This window comes from Mirounga angustirostris, unplaced genomic scaffold (assembly GCF_029215605.1).
Source record: "Mirounga angustirostris isolate CCGP_5_RB_7025 unplaced genomic scaffold, mMirAng1.0.hap1 SCAF_4, whole genome shotgun sequence".
NCBI classification, from domain to species: domain Eukaryota; kingdom Metazoa; phylum Chordata; class Mammalia; order Carnivora; family Phocidae; genus Mirounga; species Mirounga angustirostris.
Genome location: NW_026991712.1, coordinates 156977645 through 156996127, shown reverse-complemented (window position 1 = coordinate 156996127; position 18483 = coordinate 156977645). Strand labels below are relative to the sequence as shown.

The 18483-nt window shown below is 56.1% G+C and overlaps 1 protein-coding gene across 1 annotated transcript in view; it reads right to left on the bottom strand.

Annotated features, from left to right (window-relative positions):
* Positions 1-2649: 2649 nt before the first annotated feature.
* The window catches only part of SLC2A1 (solute carrier family 2 member 1), a 28544-nt gene continuing 12710 nt past the window's right edge, over positions 2650-18483 (bottom strand). Inside the window, exons 3-10 of the mRNA XM_045897916.2 lie at positions 7965-8125; positions 7577-7817; positions 6759-6921; positions 6469-6656; positions 6114-6218; positions 5554-5655; positions 4137-4340; positions 2650-3739 (exon numbers count right to left, since the gene is read on the bottom strand). Coding sequence (XP_045753872.1) covers positions 3539-3739; positions 4137-4340; positions 5554-5655; positions 6114-6218; positions 6469-6656; positions 6759-6921; positions 7577-7817; positions 7965-8125 — 1365 coding nt within the window. The 3' untranslated portion in view covers positions 2650-3538. The remainder of the gene's footprint in view (positions 3740-4136; positions 4341-5553; positions 5656-6113; positions 6219-6468; positions 6657-6758; positions 6922-7576; positions 7818-7964; positions 8126-18483) is intronic.

The following is an 18483-nucleotide window of genomic DNA, read 5'->3' as shown; positions in this document are numbered from 1 at the left end:
TTAAAAATAATATATTAAAAAAAAAAAAAAGATTTGCAGTGTGGAGAATAAGGGGAGACAGAAAGCAGAAAGAACAGTGAGGAGGTGCTGCAGTGATCCTGGGAGGGAGATGATGAGTAGCCAGCACTCGGGCCAGCAACTGCAATGGACAGAATGGGTCAGATCTGTAGGTGATTCAGGAAACAAAAATCGTAGGATGAGAAGGGGGGCATTAAAAATGTTTTGACAGAAGAGAATGAATATTCTTTCCCTACTATTAAATACACATGCGGAATTGTTGGATTTCCTGCCTAAAACTGCACTGGAAAAACTCAGATTGTGAAACTTCGCTGAGTCTAAATTCTAGTTCATTCACTCAACATCCCTGACCAGTGTCCGTGGTGGGATCCCGGGGACAAAGGAATGACTTAGCAGTGGCCTCCCCAATCTGGTGGAAGGACGGCCAACTCCTGTATAGTTGATGGAGGAAAGAGAGGAAGGACGCTGTGGGGCCCAGAGGGGTAACCTGATTCGGGTTTTCAGGGAGGAGACTTTTGAGCCGAGGATATCAGATGAAGGATCTCACAAACTGTCAGCGAACTTAGCTAAGTCCTGGAAAAGAAGGTGGCCGAGCGCAGCCTCGTTACCTAGTTACGCCTTCCCGTCAGAGACCGTACACGTCACCTCGCGGGCGATAGGACTCCCAGGCAAGCGACACTCGCCAAGGCCCGGCGCTACCCCAGCGCAAACGCACCTCCCCACACACCGACCTACCGGGGGCTACCGGACCGCGGCCCGAGCAGCCAGGCTGTGATTGGTGGCGGCCTGGGGCCCGCCCCCTCGCCAGCCAACGGTGCGGCTGATTGGCGGAGACGCCGCGGAGCCCCGCCCTTCCTGCGAGGCGACGAAAGGAGCGACCGCCGAGCGGGTCCTGGAGCACTGTTGCTGGGATCTGGGGAGGACGGCCGATTCCCCTGGCGGTGGTGGACCGCGCGGCTGGGAGAAAAGGCGTCGAGGGAACGGAAGCTGTGCCTCCCGGGGCATTGTGGGCCACGGCTGGGGCGGGTCCGGGCTCCCGGCGCCTGCGCGCACGGCGCACTTTGGGAAATGGCCGGCGCCGGGCACGTAGGGGCAATCCCAATGCGGGCGGGGAACCGGGGAGTGGGTTCTCGGGCCTTTTCACACCCGGGTCTGGAGCCCGGGGCCGGGGCGGGGCTAGGGTGCTGTCGGCTCTGCCCCGCTTCGGGGCCTCTGGCTCGTGGGCGCCATTGACTTGGCATCCTTGGTGTGCTCCTCCGTCCCCAACCCATCCCTGGTGTGTTTCCTTGCATCCAGCCGCAATAGCCGCCAGGAGCGCCGCCGTGAGCTTTTACGAGCCCGGAGCTCACCCCTGGCATCGTGGGCCCCTAACTCTCCTCTTTGCACTTCCCCTCCAGCGGCCCCCTCGAAGCTTACAAAAATAACTGCTTTCAACGGAACCTTTTTGGAGACACCTTAAGTCTTCCTCGGTCACACTTAACTTCTTACCTGGCCCCAGCCCTTCAGGCTTTAAGCCTTCAGGCTCCGGCAAGGCTAACCCTTTTCTGAACCACACTCCTCATTTGTGAGATGGGGATGGATAATGCCTCAGATTCTTTGTACCTAATGATAATGGACATAGGCACTTCCATTTACTAAGTACCTGTTTTCCCTTCTCACTCTCTCCTACAACCACTCTTCGTGTAGTTCTGCCTGAGTGCAGTTATGAAGGCTTCTACAGGCAAATTCCACACCCCCGCCCCCCGCCCGATTTTCTCAGCTGAAGCTCTAGGGACGAATTTCCTTGGTGCTTTATTTCACCATTTTCCAAATGCCCACAGTGTGCCAAGCCCGCCTTTAACGCCAAAGACTCAGATGAATCAAACTGACTTCTTTCCATGAAACTGATAGTATTGGGAGAAATCAGGAGTTGTAGATAAAAGGTGGAAGGGTATATAGTACCATAGGAAAGGAACAGATGAAGCTCTTTAAATTCCTGGGTGGGAATGGGGGTCAGAAGTCTTTAGAGAGGCCACAGTAGCATCTAAGCTGGATCAGAGGGGGCATTTCCAAGTGAAATGGATGAAGGCAGCTTGACAGCACTCACTGGGCCCATTGGTGGTGGGGGCGGGGGTGGTAGGACGACTCAGGTATGGGTTAAGGGTTGTGTAATTGTTAAAAGTAGGAGTTCTAGAATGATTTGCTGTGGTTTCGGGCCTCTCTGAGCCTGTCAAATGCAGATAAAGTACCACCTCACATTCAAGATAATGCATATTAAGGCCTGAGCATCAAGGTTAGCACATAACTATCATTTTCTGAATACCAGCTATCATGTGAAGGAAAATAGGAATGCCTTGAATGCCAGGATATTTAGATTTTCTCTGGGTAATAAGGGGTCATACAGATTTTCAAGCAATAGAGGGTCTCCCAACCAAGTATTAGGCCCGAACTTGCTTAGCTTCTGGAGATCAGATGAGATGGGGTACATTCAGGGTAGAATGGTCCTAGGCTAAGTAGTAGAGTGTGTTGATCAGAAGTGCTTAGAAGGGACTAGATCTCGAGTCACAAAGTCCAAAGTCACTATAGCAGTTGCTTCTCTCCCATCCCAACCAGATCTCCCTACCCTTAATGCACAAGCATTTCAAAACCATGTTTCTAAAAACCAGCCATTTATATCTGTTTAGGTAAGTTACAGAAGGAGTAAGGTGGTGTATTTACAAGTTGGTTTGTCCAGATATACTATAACTTAGTGTCTGTATTTAATATTGACAACCAAAAAATATATATAAATATCTTCCATCTATACACAGCAGGGCAGGAGTGTCCATGTCTTCTTGCGCAGTGAGTTCTCAGCCTCCCATGGCCCTCCTCATGGTGATCATCTGACCCCTCAGTGCAAAGGAGACTAGAAGCTGGTAGCCCAGTCTGGCCCTTCCCCTCTCCTCCCTGCACTCCAGTGCTCCCAACTGGTCTCAGGCAAGGCAAAATTACTTTGAGTGGTTGGGTAGGAAGAGATGGGTATGGGCGAACCCTAATGGAGCCTGAACCTTAGGGTAGGGAGATCCAGGCCTCAGAAGAGAGTGGCCACAGCTACCTCTTGGGGTAGAAGCCTCACAGTTCATAGTTCGATTAGTGTGTCGTTGGTCATAGGTCCAGCCCTACAGATTAGCGTGGTGAAGAAGGCAAGTGTCTAGGCAGGGCTTGGTCCCCACCTTCAGGTACTGAGCCATTCAGGGTGAAGTCTGGGGTGTAGATACAGGAGACTCTGGCTGATAAAAAAATAATAACAAAATCAGTAATAAAAAAAATTATAAAACTTGTTGCTTCTCTGAGTAAGATCTGAGCAACAGTCTTGTTTTTGTTAAAATCCTGGAGCCATTCAAGTCCTGAATACTCTTCTGGACATCATTGCTGGCTGAAGAAAGGAGCCCCAGGCCCAGCTCTGCTGAAATCTGTCAGTTTGGAAATCTCATCCAGCTGCCTGTGCTCCGAGAGATCCTTGGAGCTGCTGGGAGCAGGCCAGCTGGTGGTGTGGGGCACCTCACACTTGGGAATCGGCCCCCAGGGGGTGGAAGAGCTCCTCGGGTGTCTTGTCACTTTGGCTGGCTCCCCCCTGCCGGAAACCGGAAGCAATCTCATCAAAGGTCCGGCCTTTCGTCTCAGGAACTTTGAAGTAGGTGAAGATGAAGAACAGCACCAGGAGCACGGTGAAGATGATGAAGACGTACGGACCACACAGTTGCTAAAGACACACAGATACACTTGGTTGGAGTCCTGACCCTACATCCTGGCTGTAGGGCCTTGACTTGTAGGACTTGGGGCCTTTGATCCGAGAAAGGGAACAGCTACCCACAACCCAGGAGTGCTGGGATGATTAAATGAGACTGCCTGCACCTGGCGTGTAATGGCCTCCAGGGAGCAGGGTCCCTCTGCAGAGCAGAACGGAAACAATTCAAAGCTAAGGAAAGAACCCCAGAATTGAGGTTGGCGTTTTTAGCTGTGTGACCTGGGCTTCGGAGTCTCAATTTCCTCCTCAGCAGGATTCTGATGAGAAGAGCTGGGAGAGCACTCTGCACAGCACTATGGGGGCCTGCATGCAGGGGAGGAATGGTGGTCAGGGAGGCAGTGGCGGTTCTCACCTCTACATACTGGAAGCACATGCCCACAATGAAATTTGAGGTCCAGTTGGAGAAGCCAGCAACAGCAATGGCAGCTGGGCGAGGACCCTGGCTGAAGAGTTCAGCCACAATGAACCATGGTATGGGGCCAGGGCCCACTTCAAAGAAGGCCACAAAGCCAAAGATGGCCACGATGCTGAGATAGGACATCCAGGGCAGCTGTTCCTGTTGAGGACAAGAGAGGGGTGGAAAATTAGATTAGGCTGTGATGGATGCTCCGAGGAAACAAACTGCAGATGTAGCCCAGGGCAGGGCTAAGAGCTCTGGGCTGGGAGACGGGAGGCAGGCGGCCTGGGGCTGAACCTGGATTTGCCACATGACTTAGGTACCCTGCACAGGGTCTCACTTTCCTCATCTGAACAAAATGATTGATCTAAGTCCTGCAGGGCGGGTGAGCTGGAACGTATCCTGTGGGAACGGTAATGTGGGGTGCACATGGGATGGGCTAAGAAGAGGTCCCTGTGGTCCCCTGGCTCTGGATGCAGAGCAGTCTGATGTGGAATGATGTGCAAAAATATTTCTGGAGTAAGTATTAAAGACTGTAAGGTGCTCAGCTCAGGGTCAGCAGCATAGGCCCCAAGCACATGGCCCTATATAATCATTCTCCTCAAGGAGGCCACCGTGGAGAAGCTACAGGCTTTGGTTCTGATCCCAGATCTGTCACACATCCGCTGCAGCATGATGGACCTCTTAGCAATCACCAGACTCCAGATTTTAGTTAAGCTGTCAAATGAGCATACTGCTGCTTCCTTGCCCAGAGGGTGGACAAATGAGGGTTCGTGCAGGGAAAGTGGCTGGTACATGGTTACTACAGTGGTTACTAACAGTCACAGGCTTGGGGCAAGCAGACCTGAGGTCAGTTCCTGGCTTTGTCCTTTATCTGCTGCCTTCCTAACCTCACTGGGACTACGTTTCCTCACTTGTGAACTGGGAATACTAACAACACATGGGGCAGTGGTGACAACGGAGAGAAGGCATGCTTCCATGTCTTGGTGGTAAGGGAGGGTCCTACTTTCTGGGGCTCTTCTGAAGATGAACTAAGGCCACGGATGCAGAAAAGCTCAGTACTGGCAGAACAATTCCTGGGGAGAGGGACTTGGGTTCTAGGGCCAGAGGTGCTGTGGTGAGAAAGCACCAAACAGGGAGGAGCCAGGGCACGACTGGCGGTGAGTGGGTGGAAGGAGACAGCCTAGGGGGCCAGAAGGTCAGACCCGAGCCCGAGTGGGGCTGGGGAGAAGGGGGCAGAACTAGGGAGAGGGCAGCTCCCATCTGGGCTCTGGATGCCACTGGCCAGGCTGGGGCTGCCATAGTCCCTCTGGGACCGGAAGCTCCTGGGGGCTGTCCCCCCCACCGCCCTGCCCCGAGCGTGGCCACTCACCAGCAACGCCAGCGCGATGGTCATGAGCACAGCGCAGCCCGCCATGCCGGCCAGGCCGATGAGATGCAGGGTCCGCCGGCCGGCTCGTTCCACCACAAACAGCTGTGGGCAGACACGGGGTCAGTGCCGCCCGCTCCCGGTGCCTCTCCGACCCCCACTCCCATCCTGAGGCTCATCCCCAGTGCTGGGAAAGCCACATGGTACTGCAGAGACCAGGGAAGACGGCACCACCTCCTCCCTGGGGCTCACAGGGACCACATAGGATCTGAGGGGCAGAGAGCTGGCTCCAGACAGCAGGACAGGGGGTGACAACTGGCCCCAGAGTGGAGCATCCTGGCTGTGACTCTGGGCAGCCACTGCACTTCTCTGAGCATCAGTGTCGTGGGCTGTTTGATGTGAGTAATGAACTTGACAGGCTTGTGAGGAGATGCGACAGCACTTACGGAGAACCTGACACACGCTCAGCTCACGGTAAGCTCTGCCCTTCGGTCATGAGGCCCGGAGGCCACCCTGCGCTGGAGCCTGACAGCTGACGGGGCTGGGCCATGGCGCAGACTCACCGACACGACAGTGAAGGCTGTGTTGACGATGCCGGAGCCGATGGTGGCATACACAGGCTGCTGCACGCCCGCCTTCTCGAAGATGCTCGTGGAGTAATAGAACACCTAGGGGCCAGAGAAGTGGCTGGGGCTTGGCCGGGTGCCGTGGCCCTTCTCCTGCCTCTGTCCCTGTGGGTGCGGGACCCAGGGTGAGGACAGAACGAAGGGGACACGGGACCAGGGCGCTGCGGGGTTGGGTTCTGAAGGAAAGCTGCTCCTTTGGCAGGGGCGTGTTTGTTTCCAGTTGGGGTTCAGGTCACCTGGCCACAGGGTTTGGCTGCGGCCCACAGGAAAGGGCGGGTGAGGGGGCACTCACAGCATTGATGCCCGACAGCTGCTGGGACAGCTGCAGCACCACGGCAATGAGGATGGGCTGGCGGTAGGCGGGCGAGCGGAACAGCTCCAGGATGGTGACCTTCTTCTCCCGCATCATCTGCCGACTCTCCTCCTTCATCTCCTGCAGGTCGCGGGTCACGTCAGCCGTCCCGCGCAGCTTCTTCAGCACTGGGCGGGGGGGGACCGGAGGGAAAGTGGGGGTGGCTCAGAGCAGGAAGAAGGCCGGGGCCAGGGGGTGGTGAGGGGAGGAGGGCAGGGCCCTGTCCGTACCACTCTTGGCCCGGTTCTCCTCATTGCGGTTAATGAGCAGGAAGCGGGGGCTCTCAGGGCAGAAGGGCAGCAGGATGCACTGCAGCAGGGCCGGGATGAAGATGATGCTCAGCAGCAGAGGCCACAGGTCCCCGTTGCCCATGATGGAGTCCAGGCCGAACACCTGGGGGAAGCAGGGATGGAGGAAGTGGCCCCGGGCACCCCTGCCCCAGCCCCCACTCTGAGCCCCACTCCACCCAGTGGCCTTCACCTTTGTGGAGGCGCTGCCGGTAAGGCGAGCCTTAGCTTTTCTGAACCTCAGTTCCCTCATCTGTCACACAGGGAAAGTAGGACCTACCTCACGGCACAGGTAGGGGGACAAATGGCATGACTACAAATGTGGCAGGCGAGTCACAGGGCATGGGGGCATGGGGGCTTGGGGATGGGGAAGGGAAAGCCTTCTGGAGCAAAGGTAGTGTATATATAAAGGCATCAAGGCCTGGAGGCATGGGAGAGCCTGGCACGTGGGGGTACCAGTGGGCTCCCCTGAGGCTGGATCCCCAGGGGAAGGACAGGACACAAGGCTGAGTAGGCTGGGACGGGAAGGGTCATCTGGACTTGGCTCTCGCGCCAGGGAGGCCTTGGGGAAATCCTGAGTGGCGGAGTGTTCTCCGGGATCTGGGCCTACTAGGATGTGTGCCACGAGGCCGTCCTTTGCTGCAGGGCTGTGGAAGGCTGGATGAGAATACTCAACGGGGAGTCATCTGGACATAGACATGAGAGCCACCGAAGCTGTGGGGTGCGGGCAGTGAGAGCAAACAGACCCTGCCGCAGCTTACCTGGGCAATGAGGATGCCGACAACGATGCCCAGCTGGTGCAGGGTGCCCAGGGCCCCTCGAAGGGCCGTAGGAGACACCTCCCCCACGTACATGGGCACGAAGCCTGTGGTCAGGCCACAGTACACACCAATGATGAAGCGGCCCAGGATCAGCATCTCAAAGGACTTGCCCAGTTTTGAGAAGCCCATGAGCACAGAGGACACGAAGGCCAGCAGGTTCATCATCAGCATTGAGTTCCGCCTGGGGGTGGGGTCACAGGTCAGGTGGGTGCCTTCATCTCCTCAGATTCCCAGGGGCTAGGTCATAGGCAACACCCTGAACAGGCAGGGAAGTCTCCCCCCCTCCCATCTGGGACAGCCCGGCCAGGGCCAGGACCCCTCTGCTCACCGGCCAAAGCGGTTAACAAAAAGGCCCACGGAGAAGGAGCCAATCATGCCTCCTACAGAGAAGATGGCCACGGAGAGGGACCACAGTGTGGTGAGTGTGGCCGGCAAGATGCGCTCCCCGTAGCGGTGGATCCATGTCTGGTTGTAGAACTCCTCAATCACCTGCAGGAGAAGCAGCCTGCTGAACAAGGGGGGCCCCCAGCTGCCCTTTTCCCCTTGCATGGCCCCCTCTCCCCAGGAGAGGGCCCAGCACCGGGCCAGTCCCCAAACTCACTGCACGTCCTTGAGCCGAATCCCTCCCTTTTGTGGGCCTCACTTTCCCCAGGGGAGAAACAAGGGGCTGGGCTCCATCTCCAAGAGCGGTGCCAGCTCCCATGTTTCCCCCAGGTCTGGTTTCCAGTGCCCTGGGGGGGTCACATGGTTAACAGAACTTGCTGGGGGGCGGTGGGGGGACAGTTCAGGTGGAAGTTCAGGCACAGAGCAGGGAGAAAGTGCCTCCTCCCACTTGCCCCTCTTCTCTTCAAGGCGCCTAAGGTCCTAGGCTCTTGCCACCTGCGCCGTCTCCCCAGTCTCCTTGTTGGGGAGGAAATACAGCTGGACAGATAGTTCCTGGTTCTAGACGCTCTGGGACGAAGGGAAGGGCAGGCTCACTGACTCACTGACTTTACACTCAGGGCCTGGTGTGACCAACTTGCATAAAAGACGTGCTCCAGAGCCTCACACAATTGCTTTCTGACCCCTCGGCCCAGCTATTAATGGGAGTTCCACCCCGAAGGATCCATGGCCTCCTCCCCTCTGCCAGGTGCCAGGCTGGGAGGTATGGGGGAGGCTAAGGACAAGGAAGCGGTTCCAGGAACTGGAAACACCTGTCCTAGAGGCCTGCCCCCTGGCCCTGCCCCCACCCAAGGGAGGACCTGGCCTGATCCACCGGTTCTGCCTGAACACACTCACCCTACTCTCAGGCAACACACACACACAACCAGCGCCATGGGACTGGCCTGACCCACCCAGCCACATGCGTAGCTGGGCACGGACCCAACATACCCAGAAAGAGCTTCCTGTGCACACACCATCTCATACCCATACTGGTGCTCACAATCTGAATACTCCTGGTTTCAGCCAGTCACAAACCAGCATGTCCCTCTTCCCTTCAACCACCCGCAGCTCAAACTCAGCTCCCTGAGCACCTAGCCTGCGCCCAGCCCGTCCTAACAGCCCTCCCCACATGCATGCTGCAAGTCCCTCCGCACGCAGCAGTGCACAGCCTCTTGCACAACCTCCATGCCACTGCTCCTGGACCTCCCTAATCCTCCCAAGCCCCAGGGGTCTAGCAGAAGAGGAGGTAGTGGGTAGCCACAATTGCCAAGGGGGGAAACTGAGGCCCTCGGTCCCAGGACTGCCCATCGAGTATGCTGGGCCTGACCCCACAGTTGCAATGGTTCCTTGGCCACTACCTTTTTCCTACCCTGCTGCCATGATCTGTCCCAGGTCTGGAGATACCTGACAGGAGGCCAGGCTCCAGGGAGTTAGGATGGGTTGACATGGGGGTGGGGAGCGGAGGAGGCAGCCCTCATGATCTACTCATCTGTCCCAGGGAAGCCAGAGAGTGCAGGGGTTAGGAACCTGGACAACAACTGAGTTCAGGTCCCAGCTCTACCACATATCTCAACTGTGACCTCGGGCAAATTATTTCATCTCAAATGGCGACATTAGCAATATCCGATTCATAGTGCTGCAGAGGATTAATGAGACAGAGTATTTGCGTGGTGCCTGGCACCACCCCTGAGCCGAGGGACCCCATCATGTTCCAGGACCGACCCAAGGGCAGTGCAGACCGCTGACAAGGTCCAGTCAACCCTGCATCCCATAATTCAAAGTCAAGGCTCCGGTCAGATATCAGCCCGACCTCCCCCCCTCTGCCACCGTCTCTACCTCGGCTCTAGGACTCATTTCCACACTCTCCATGGTTACTCCGCCTAGAGGGCCCATCCTGCCTTAACCATGCTGAAACCTTGTGAGATCCAGCTCAAAGGGTCCCAGGGGTCTGTCCTCCCTGGGGGCGGGGACCCCAGTGGATTTACACTGGGGCCTATCCCCGCCTGGTGAGTGAATGGGAGGCTGAAATGAAGAGAGGGCCTCAGGCTCTCCTCCTGGGAGCCCCTGCTTCTGCTGGGGGCAGAAAGAAGGCAGATTTTAACAAACAAAACAAAGTGCTTCTGTTCTTCTAGAGCTAACACCAACCCCCGAGGAGGACTGGTTGAGAGAAGTGATGCTCCATTTATCAAGCTCTGCAGAGAACAGGCTGTCCTGGATAAGGGGACTGTCCAGATAAATGACACTCGCCCCACTGAGGACCCATCATCGGTGTGGAAATCTCTCTCCCTCCGTCAGTCTCACTCTGCTGCCCTTGGGGCTCTTCACCGGGGCAGGGAGAGGTATTTGCCCCAGATAACCTTTCATGTTTGCATTCTGTAGTTCCCAGGGTCTTCCTCTGCCCCCCGTGGTTCAGATGCTCTCTCAAGAGAACTCTCCACCTATCATTTTGATTTTTGCCAAGAAGTCAGCTAACGGAATTGCCTGAATTGTGTGCAGAGTCCACAAGTGCTGAGTAAGGGCTTACTCCCTAAATGAGCTTAAAGATGTGAGGCTGAGCTTCTGGTTTCAGCAGCTCAGGTCTTTAACCCTCTTCCTGGGGGCTGGCTGGAGATGCGGAGGCATCCAATAAGAGGACCACATTCCCAGGGGCTCCCCTCCCCAGTTAAGTGTGCTGCTTGTGGTAACAAGTCAGAGGGACCCAACCTTGTCCAGAGCTAGCTCAACAGCTCATGAGCTCCCCTGCTACTCAGACCACTTAATGGAGGTGGCTAAGGGTGAGCCGCCTGCCCCCTTCCCCTTCCCCGTGGCCCAGGCTCATCCTTTCCACCCCCCAGCGGCACTTCCTGGCCAAACTGAGGCTGTGCAGTGTATTCCTGCCTTTTGATCTGGCACTTGAGATTTTTGGGAAGAAGCTCTGTCTGGTTTTCCATATCTGCTGTTGGTGTGGGGACTCCGTGTCCTGTTCCTGCTGGGGGTCCATGCCCCACGTGGGGCTGAGCTGGCCCTGGTCCCAGGAAAGGCAGGGAGTCCCTGGAGAATCAGAAGCCTACACAGGGAGAAGTTCTGGGATCACCTTCCACCCAGTCAGTGCCCTCAATATCCATCCTAGCGGTGGCTGAGTGCCCCTAAGTGAAGAAGAGCCTACTCCCTCAAAAGGACCCCACAGACCCAGTCTCCCCAACAGGGTCACCGGCAGCCTCCACAGCCTAGCTCCTGTTTGAGGTAAGGCCTGGCTCGTGCTTCTGAAAGCCCCCACCTCACATGCTCCTCACTAGCCTGGGCGATACCCTCAATTCTGCTGCCACCCCGCATCCAATCAATCACCAGGTCCCACCAATTCTAACCCATGCAGCACCTGCCCTAGGTCTCGCCTGGATTCTGCTCCTGACTCCTCCCATCCACCGAAGCGATTCTGCTTCCCATGATTAATTACTCCCCATCATGGCATCAAAGCCCTGCACGTCAAATGTGCCAGGCTTAGCCATCCATCTGCATCTCTGCTCCCTTCCTAGCCCATTCCCAGCCTTCCCCCCACTCCCCCGAGGGTCTCTGTGAGTGCTTGCACGCTGGGAGAAAGAAGGGGGACTACCATGGCATCAGGCTCTTGGGAGTTGAGACTATGAAGGATCTCTGTCCAATCACCCTATTGACTGACCCTAGAAGGCAGATGCCCACTCGGCGACACTGTAGGGGTCCGTGTAGCGAAGCGGGCCTGCTCTGGGCAGCTGAGATCCCTTGGACTAGATAGTTCCCAGTAAAAAGATCTTCCTTAGCCTGCAGTTCTCCTGGGGTGGGGGGAGGCTTGCATCACATCTGACTCCTCGGGAATCCCCCCCTCTCCTCTTCTCCCGGCCCGGGCAACTGTGGGAAAAGGACCACATGCATGCCTGTCTGCGGAGGAAGTTCTGACTTCCTCTGTGTCTGGGCGATGTCTACAGTCAGGCCCTGGGCATGAGGCGGAGTCTGCTGCCCAGCATACAGAATAAGCTGTTACTCATGTCACCACTGTCCTTTCAAGGAGAGAAGCTGCCATCTTCAGAGGAGCACTAGGGGCAGACAGGGTTTCCCATTTCTAAACTGCCTGAAGACAAAGCATCATCCTAAGGAATTCACAGTGCCAGAAAGGACCTGAAGGAACCAGGCGCCTACCTCAGGGAGTCTTTCCTCGGACCCTGCCTGGCTGCCCCAGGCACAGAAACCCAGCAGGTCTACAGAACCCTGGACACAGACTTCAGCTCAGGGAAGAAAAGCTTTCTAGGCTTCAGAGGATGAGACTGCCTGCCTCACAGGTAGTGAGTTCCCTGTCAGCAGGAAGCATACAAGTCAAAGTTTAGAGCAGAGATTGCTAAACATTTTATGTAAAAGGCTAGATAGAAAATATTAGGGTCTGCTGGCCACATACAGGCACAGTTGCTGATTTTTTTTCCACCACCCCCAACCCTTTAAAAATGTAAAAATCATTCTTACTGCATGGGCCATACAAAAACAGCTGCTAGCTGATTTGGCCTCCCTGCCAACCCTTGATCTAGAATTCTAGATAACTGCCAAGAGAAGGGGTATGCTTTGGAACCTCTGGCTGGTCTCAACATTGTTCCCTGTAGATTCCTCTACCCCAGGGTCTTCTAGATTATCCTGTGAGGGAGAGTTAGAGCTCCTTCTCCAGCCTCTCTTCTCTGTCCTAGATGTTCGGGGGGGGGGGGGGGGGAGGGCACGCGGGTGAAGGCGTTAAAAAGCCACCTAAGCTCTGAGTTCCAGTTAGAAAGAAGGGCCAGCTAGTCCAGTTCAGTCCCTCAGCCTGGCCTTGACCCCAACTTCCTATTCCCTGGTTTCCCTTCCCCCACAGCTATCCACCCTCAGTCCAGAGTTTATGTCTCCATAGCAACTCTCAGCCATGCCCCAGGTGCTACAGGTGGGCCTGGACTGATAGCCCCACCTGCTAGGTCCCCTGGGCCCCTCCTGGGGCCTGCAGAAGAGGCGGAGAAGCCAGATGGAGCTCGAAGCTGGGCCCCAACCCCTAGTAGAGGTTCCCACCACCCATGCTGCTTCTCCAGAAGAGCCCTGACACGGCTTCTCTCTAAACCCAGGCCAGGCCTTTGCTCTGGCCTCCTCACTGGTCCCTGGCCTCCGGAGCCTCCTCTGCCAGCGGAGGGATCTTCCCATCCTGTGCCAGGCCCTGCTCACAGCCTTTCTTGGCTCCCCACTGCCCTCCCCCGACCCCACACCCCCCAGGCTCCCCACATCTCTGCAGTTCCTGCTTGTGCTGCTCCTCGGCCTTCTCCCCGAGGAGCCGAGAATACACAAATACTCCTCTGGAAAGCCTTCCTGAAGCCACCCCTCCTTCTCTAGTGCAGTGGTTCTCAAACAGGGGCCATCGGGCCCTGCAGCAACAGCTGGCCATGTGTGGAGACACTGCTGGTTGTCACACTGGCGGGAATGCCGCTCGTGGGCCAGCTTCCCACAACACCAAAGAACTATCTGGCCCTGCTCTCTGGGCCAGGTACCTTCTCTGCTCCCACAGGGCTCGTCCACACTTTCATCCACAGCTGCCCCGAGACAGCTCATCACGAGGAAACATGTGTCCCCTCTAGACTAAACTTCAATGTGGGGGGTGTCTGATTTATCTGTGTCACTGGGTCCCAGCAACGGGGCTGGGAATAGAGTTGTCACTAATTGATAAGCAAGCCATGAATCTGAAGGGCTGAAGCGATGATGTAGCTGTGACAGGCTGCAATGGTGTAAGAGATTGTGCAACTGCGTGTGGGAAACCGTTGAGAGGTCTGTGCATGACTGAGCTTGACTTGGCCTGGAAGTCAGAGCAAGAGGGACCCGCTGGGTAGCAGTTGTAGGTGTGTGAAACGGTGTTTGGGTGCCCATCTGATTGTAGTGTAAAACTGCCATTCCTGTGGTGGGCAAGGATGCAAACTGGAGCCAGATTCCCAGCTCTGCCGCTTACTAGCTGTGTGTCCCCGGTTTAATTGCTTAACATCTCTGTGCCCTCACTCTCTTATAAAACAGGGATTCTAGGGCCTACCTAATGATGTCATTATAAGAAACAACTGAAGGATGATTTGTGAAGCACTGAGAGTAAGGCCTGGCGCACAGTAAGCTGTAAGGACTTGTGTTAGTGGGGATGGGTGAAGGGGAGAGGCGAGGGACCCAGAACTCTCTGGGTCTTGACAGCCGTAAGGAGATGCTGCCTGGAGCCTAGAGCCTGAAGCCTGGAGCCCGGAGCCCAGTGCAGCCCCAGTAGGCAGAGAGCTCTGATGGGACGTGGGTCTTCCCTCTAGTACTTTCGCTCACAAGCTGGGTCATCTTGGGGAGACCTCGTCTGCTTTCCAGGCCAAGTTCCTCCTTTGTCAAACAAGGAACGCTGAGCCAGTGGACCATAAGGCCCCTTCCAACCCCAACTCTGGTTTCTGAGGATGCCTTATTCCGAGACCTGCCTGACACTGTCCCTTGGCCAGGAACTCATGGATTCTGAATGGCCTTTCGTCATCTCTGTTGGCAATTCAGCCATCTAGGGAAGGGAGAGGCAGTTCTCTCCACCCAGGATGGTGGTCGGGATGCCTTGTTCATTTCTTTGCTCTCTCTGTGGCTGGGCTTCCCTCCTTCCCCTCCCCAGGAGACAGGAGGCCTGGCAGGGGCGTCACAGGGATGTGGTCATCCCTCCCTGGTGAGGCGTGGAGGCCACCCGTACCTCAGCCTCTCACTTCCCAAGTGACCTCACCAGCCTGAGCTTCCTTCTTTAGAAGAAGGCAAGATAACCCAGCCCCACCCACCTTGTGGGGCTGCCTGTGAGGCGATAATTTACCAGAAGGTGCCCTGTAAACATTTAAGATAATGTTATGATTAATTAACCACTTCCAGTAGGAAGCCCTTTGGGGTCTGTTTTATGGAGGAGCCCCAGCTTCTGGCATCCTCACCATTAGTGGGGCGCAGTCTCCTTCAAAGAGCGGGCGGACAGGACCAGCCCAGAGCCTCTTCCTAAGAGTTTTACACAAACGGTCGGTCGCAGTGGGGGCAGTTCCTCATTAGGGCAACCCTTCCTGCCACTGCACCTCCACAGGGGCCATCCCCACTGCCTGGGCCACCTGTCCCTCCTTCCCGACTCCCCTTCAGGGTCTGCCCAGCTGCTAACTCCTCCTTGAAAGACTGCCCCCCCCCCCCCCCACGCCAGCATTAGCCTGCCTTCCTCTCTCTGCTCCGGAGGCACCCTGAAGCCCTCCATTAACTAGGAAGCCATCCCCGCCCCCCCCCAATTAATTATGCCCTGGGTCTTCCCAGGAGTCTCCCCCGCCCCCTGGAGTCTTCGGAGGTTAGGGCCGGGCCAGGTGGGGTGGGGTCCAGCTCAGACCGTGTGTCACAGCTCTACCCCTCCCTTCTGTCTGGGACAGGGCCTGGCGCAGCCCTTGTGGAGTGAAAGTGTCAGCAGGCCTGAGTCACCGGCCCGGCCGTCATCGCTTACTCTCCTGCCATCCTACCCCCTCTTCAGAGGCCAGGTGGATCACGGCGAATCGGCTCCGGTTGGAAGGACTAGGGCTAGGCTCGCGGGAGGTGCGTGTGAGGTGCAGGTGTAAACACGGGCGCAGGCGCACCCCAGAAACCCCACTCCGCTGCGGGCCTCGGCGGCAGGCTCCTGAAGTGAGCTTTGGACAGGCGCCCACAAATGCTGCCATCGACGCCGTTTCCAGTTCGGCTGCGCCTGCTGTGCCGCCCACCAGGCCTGCTGGCCGCCCTGGCCAGCTGCCCCAGCCGCCCTCCTCAGCTGTTCTCGCCCTCCGCCGGTCTCTGCTGAGGCGGGAGGCCCCAAGAACCAGAGAACCGCACCGCGGATCTGTCCGCATCTGCAACTTCGGGAGTTGCTCGCAGCCGAACGCAACCCCGGTGCCCCTGCTCCCCTTCAGCCCCTGCCTCCCAAGACCCCTCCCCATCTCGCCCTCACCCCCTCTGCTGATTCCTGATGGCACATTTAAAAATTGAAGTCTTCACATGTGAAAAGGCATCCCAGATGGACCACCCTCCAACCACCACCCTCTTTTCTTCCTTCTCCACAGAATCTCTTGGAAGGACCCTCCCTACTCTTTCCCATCCCCCTTCCCTCCTCAACCAGCTGCAGGGAGGTTTCTACCCACACGGTTCCACCCAGTCAACCTTTGGTCACCACAGGGGCACCATCCGGTCTTTGGCATTGGGCAATATGGGCTGACTTGTCCAGCTCACCCTCTGGGGCACCTGACAGCACTCCTTCACCCTATTACTCAACTCCTCTTTTTATCCCAGTCTCTAGGACATCCCCCTCTCCTGCTATTTGGATACCATTGACCAACTCCCAGTTGTTCTCCAGCTGACTACCTGCCGGAGGAACAGATCCCATGTCCAAATGTTTCCTGTATTTCTCCGTGTCTCACCAAACCTCAGTTCTTGCATGTCCCTCCCGCACCACTCAGCTCCTCCCATATCTGCTCCCCTTCCAGAAACCCAGAAGCCACTTTTAAACCCTACTCCTATCCTCACACTGAACTGATGACCAAATCCTGTCCACTCTTCCTGCTTGGTGTTTGTTTTCCTATCCCTACTCAAAGCAGCTTTCTCACTATTTCCCTATCTCTCATTTCCCATTCTCAGATCCCTCCCACCGCCCAGATGCCCGAATCCTTTCCCTAAAATGCAAATCTGATTCTATCTGTCCTCTTCAATGAGTCCCTATTGTCCTCACTCTGAAGTCCATACTCCTGGCTTGGCCCACGACTTGGTGCCCATGTGCCCATCCTGATGGTGCCATGCCGTGCCACTGGCTGATATTTTGTAGATGAAATCTGCCCACAAGGCCCTTTGTAAGCCAGGCTTGGGCTTACCTTATTGGCCTTCCCAGCCTTCTTTCTCCTCCCGCTCACCCTACCCTAGACACACCAGTCTCTCTCCTCTGCCTACCCCACCCTGTTCTGTTTCTGGAAAACACTTCTATCCTGATCTCAGAGTCCTCATCCTGTCATTAACTCACTAGGTGATCACAGTTGAGACATCACTTAACCCAGGAGCTCTTGACTTTGGCCACACATTAGGATCAGTTGGGGTGTGTTAAACATTCAATGGCCAAACAGCATCCCAGATAAAACACATCAGAATCAGGAGGGTCCAGGGGACCCCAAGGGGCAGGTGCAGAAGTCAACCATCCTCTAAGACTGTGCAGAATTTCCATCTGTATGATTCCCAAATGGAGCCAGCTCAGAGGCACACACCTTGGCAGGAGCTGTTCAGAACACTTAGCTAAAGCAGGGCTTGGGGCTGTTCCAAGCATGGGCGCCATTTCAGACAAGTTTGGAAAAGTCCTGTCACCTCCGCTGCAGTGGACCATGCTGAGCATGACTCAGCAGGCCAGGCTTTCCTGTGACCTGCTCCCGGACATGAGGCGTGGCCCCCCACAGCCACCCTCCGCCTATTTGGAGGAGGACCAGCTCTGACTCCCGACACTGCCCAGCTCCCCTGGACGAGCCCTTGGTCCTTGGGGGCCTGCCACACTCACTTTCTAGCTTCACCCTCTGGACAACAGAATGTGCTCCTAACAGGACTGTCCACTCTCATTTCGTCCTCCCCACGAAGGTACAGATTTTTCACCTGACAAGGCAGCTGGTCAGGAAGACAGCCTGAGACTGTGGAAACAGTCTGGCTTCTGAATCCACCATTCACCAGCTATGTGACCTTGAGCCTGTTGGTTATTTCATCTGCCCATGGCCTTGGTCTTTGGTCTATAAAATGGAACTCACCACCCAACCTCATAAATATATGCAGAAAGGCTGGTATCGAGAAGGCACGCCTTACGGTTTCCTTTCCTGCCCCTTGACCCCTTTCCTTGTCTCTCCTCCCTAAAGCAAGTGGGCTGAGCTGGAGGTGGTCTCGGGGGGTCCCTCCCAGTCCTGATACTCAAGGGAACAAGTGAGGACAGATCTGGGATGTGCTGCAGAGAGAAGGAAGGAAGCACAGACCCCTACTCCCTAGGGTTCCCTAGGGTGAGACACCATTTTTACTTGGACTGGCATAGGGCCTCCAGGGGAAGGAGGCTGTTTCCAAGTGGAACAGGTGGCCTTACAAGGGAGGGTGCTGCTTGTGGACGGGTGTGAGCGCATGCTTGGGGACCACCCGGTTGGGAGGGTTCCAAGGCAGACTGGGGTTGGATAACAGCTCCATCCCGGCCTAGCTGGGTGATGTCGGGCAGGTTTACTTGCTCTGGCCACTCTCCCCACCTGCCTTGGAGAACGTGTGAGCAGCAAGGAGATAAGCACCACCAAGCCCTCTGGAACCTGAGAGTGTCATTATATCAAGCATTGCTTTGATGATTACAAACGTCTGTGTTGGATGGAAGGTTGGTCAAGATGACTCATAAAGCCCCCACGATTTTGCAGCCCCAGGATTCCAAGGCCAAAGCC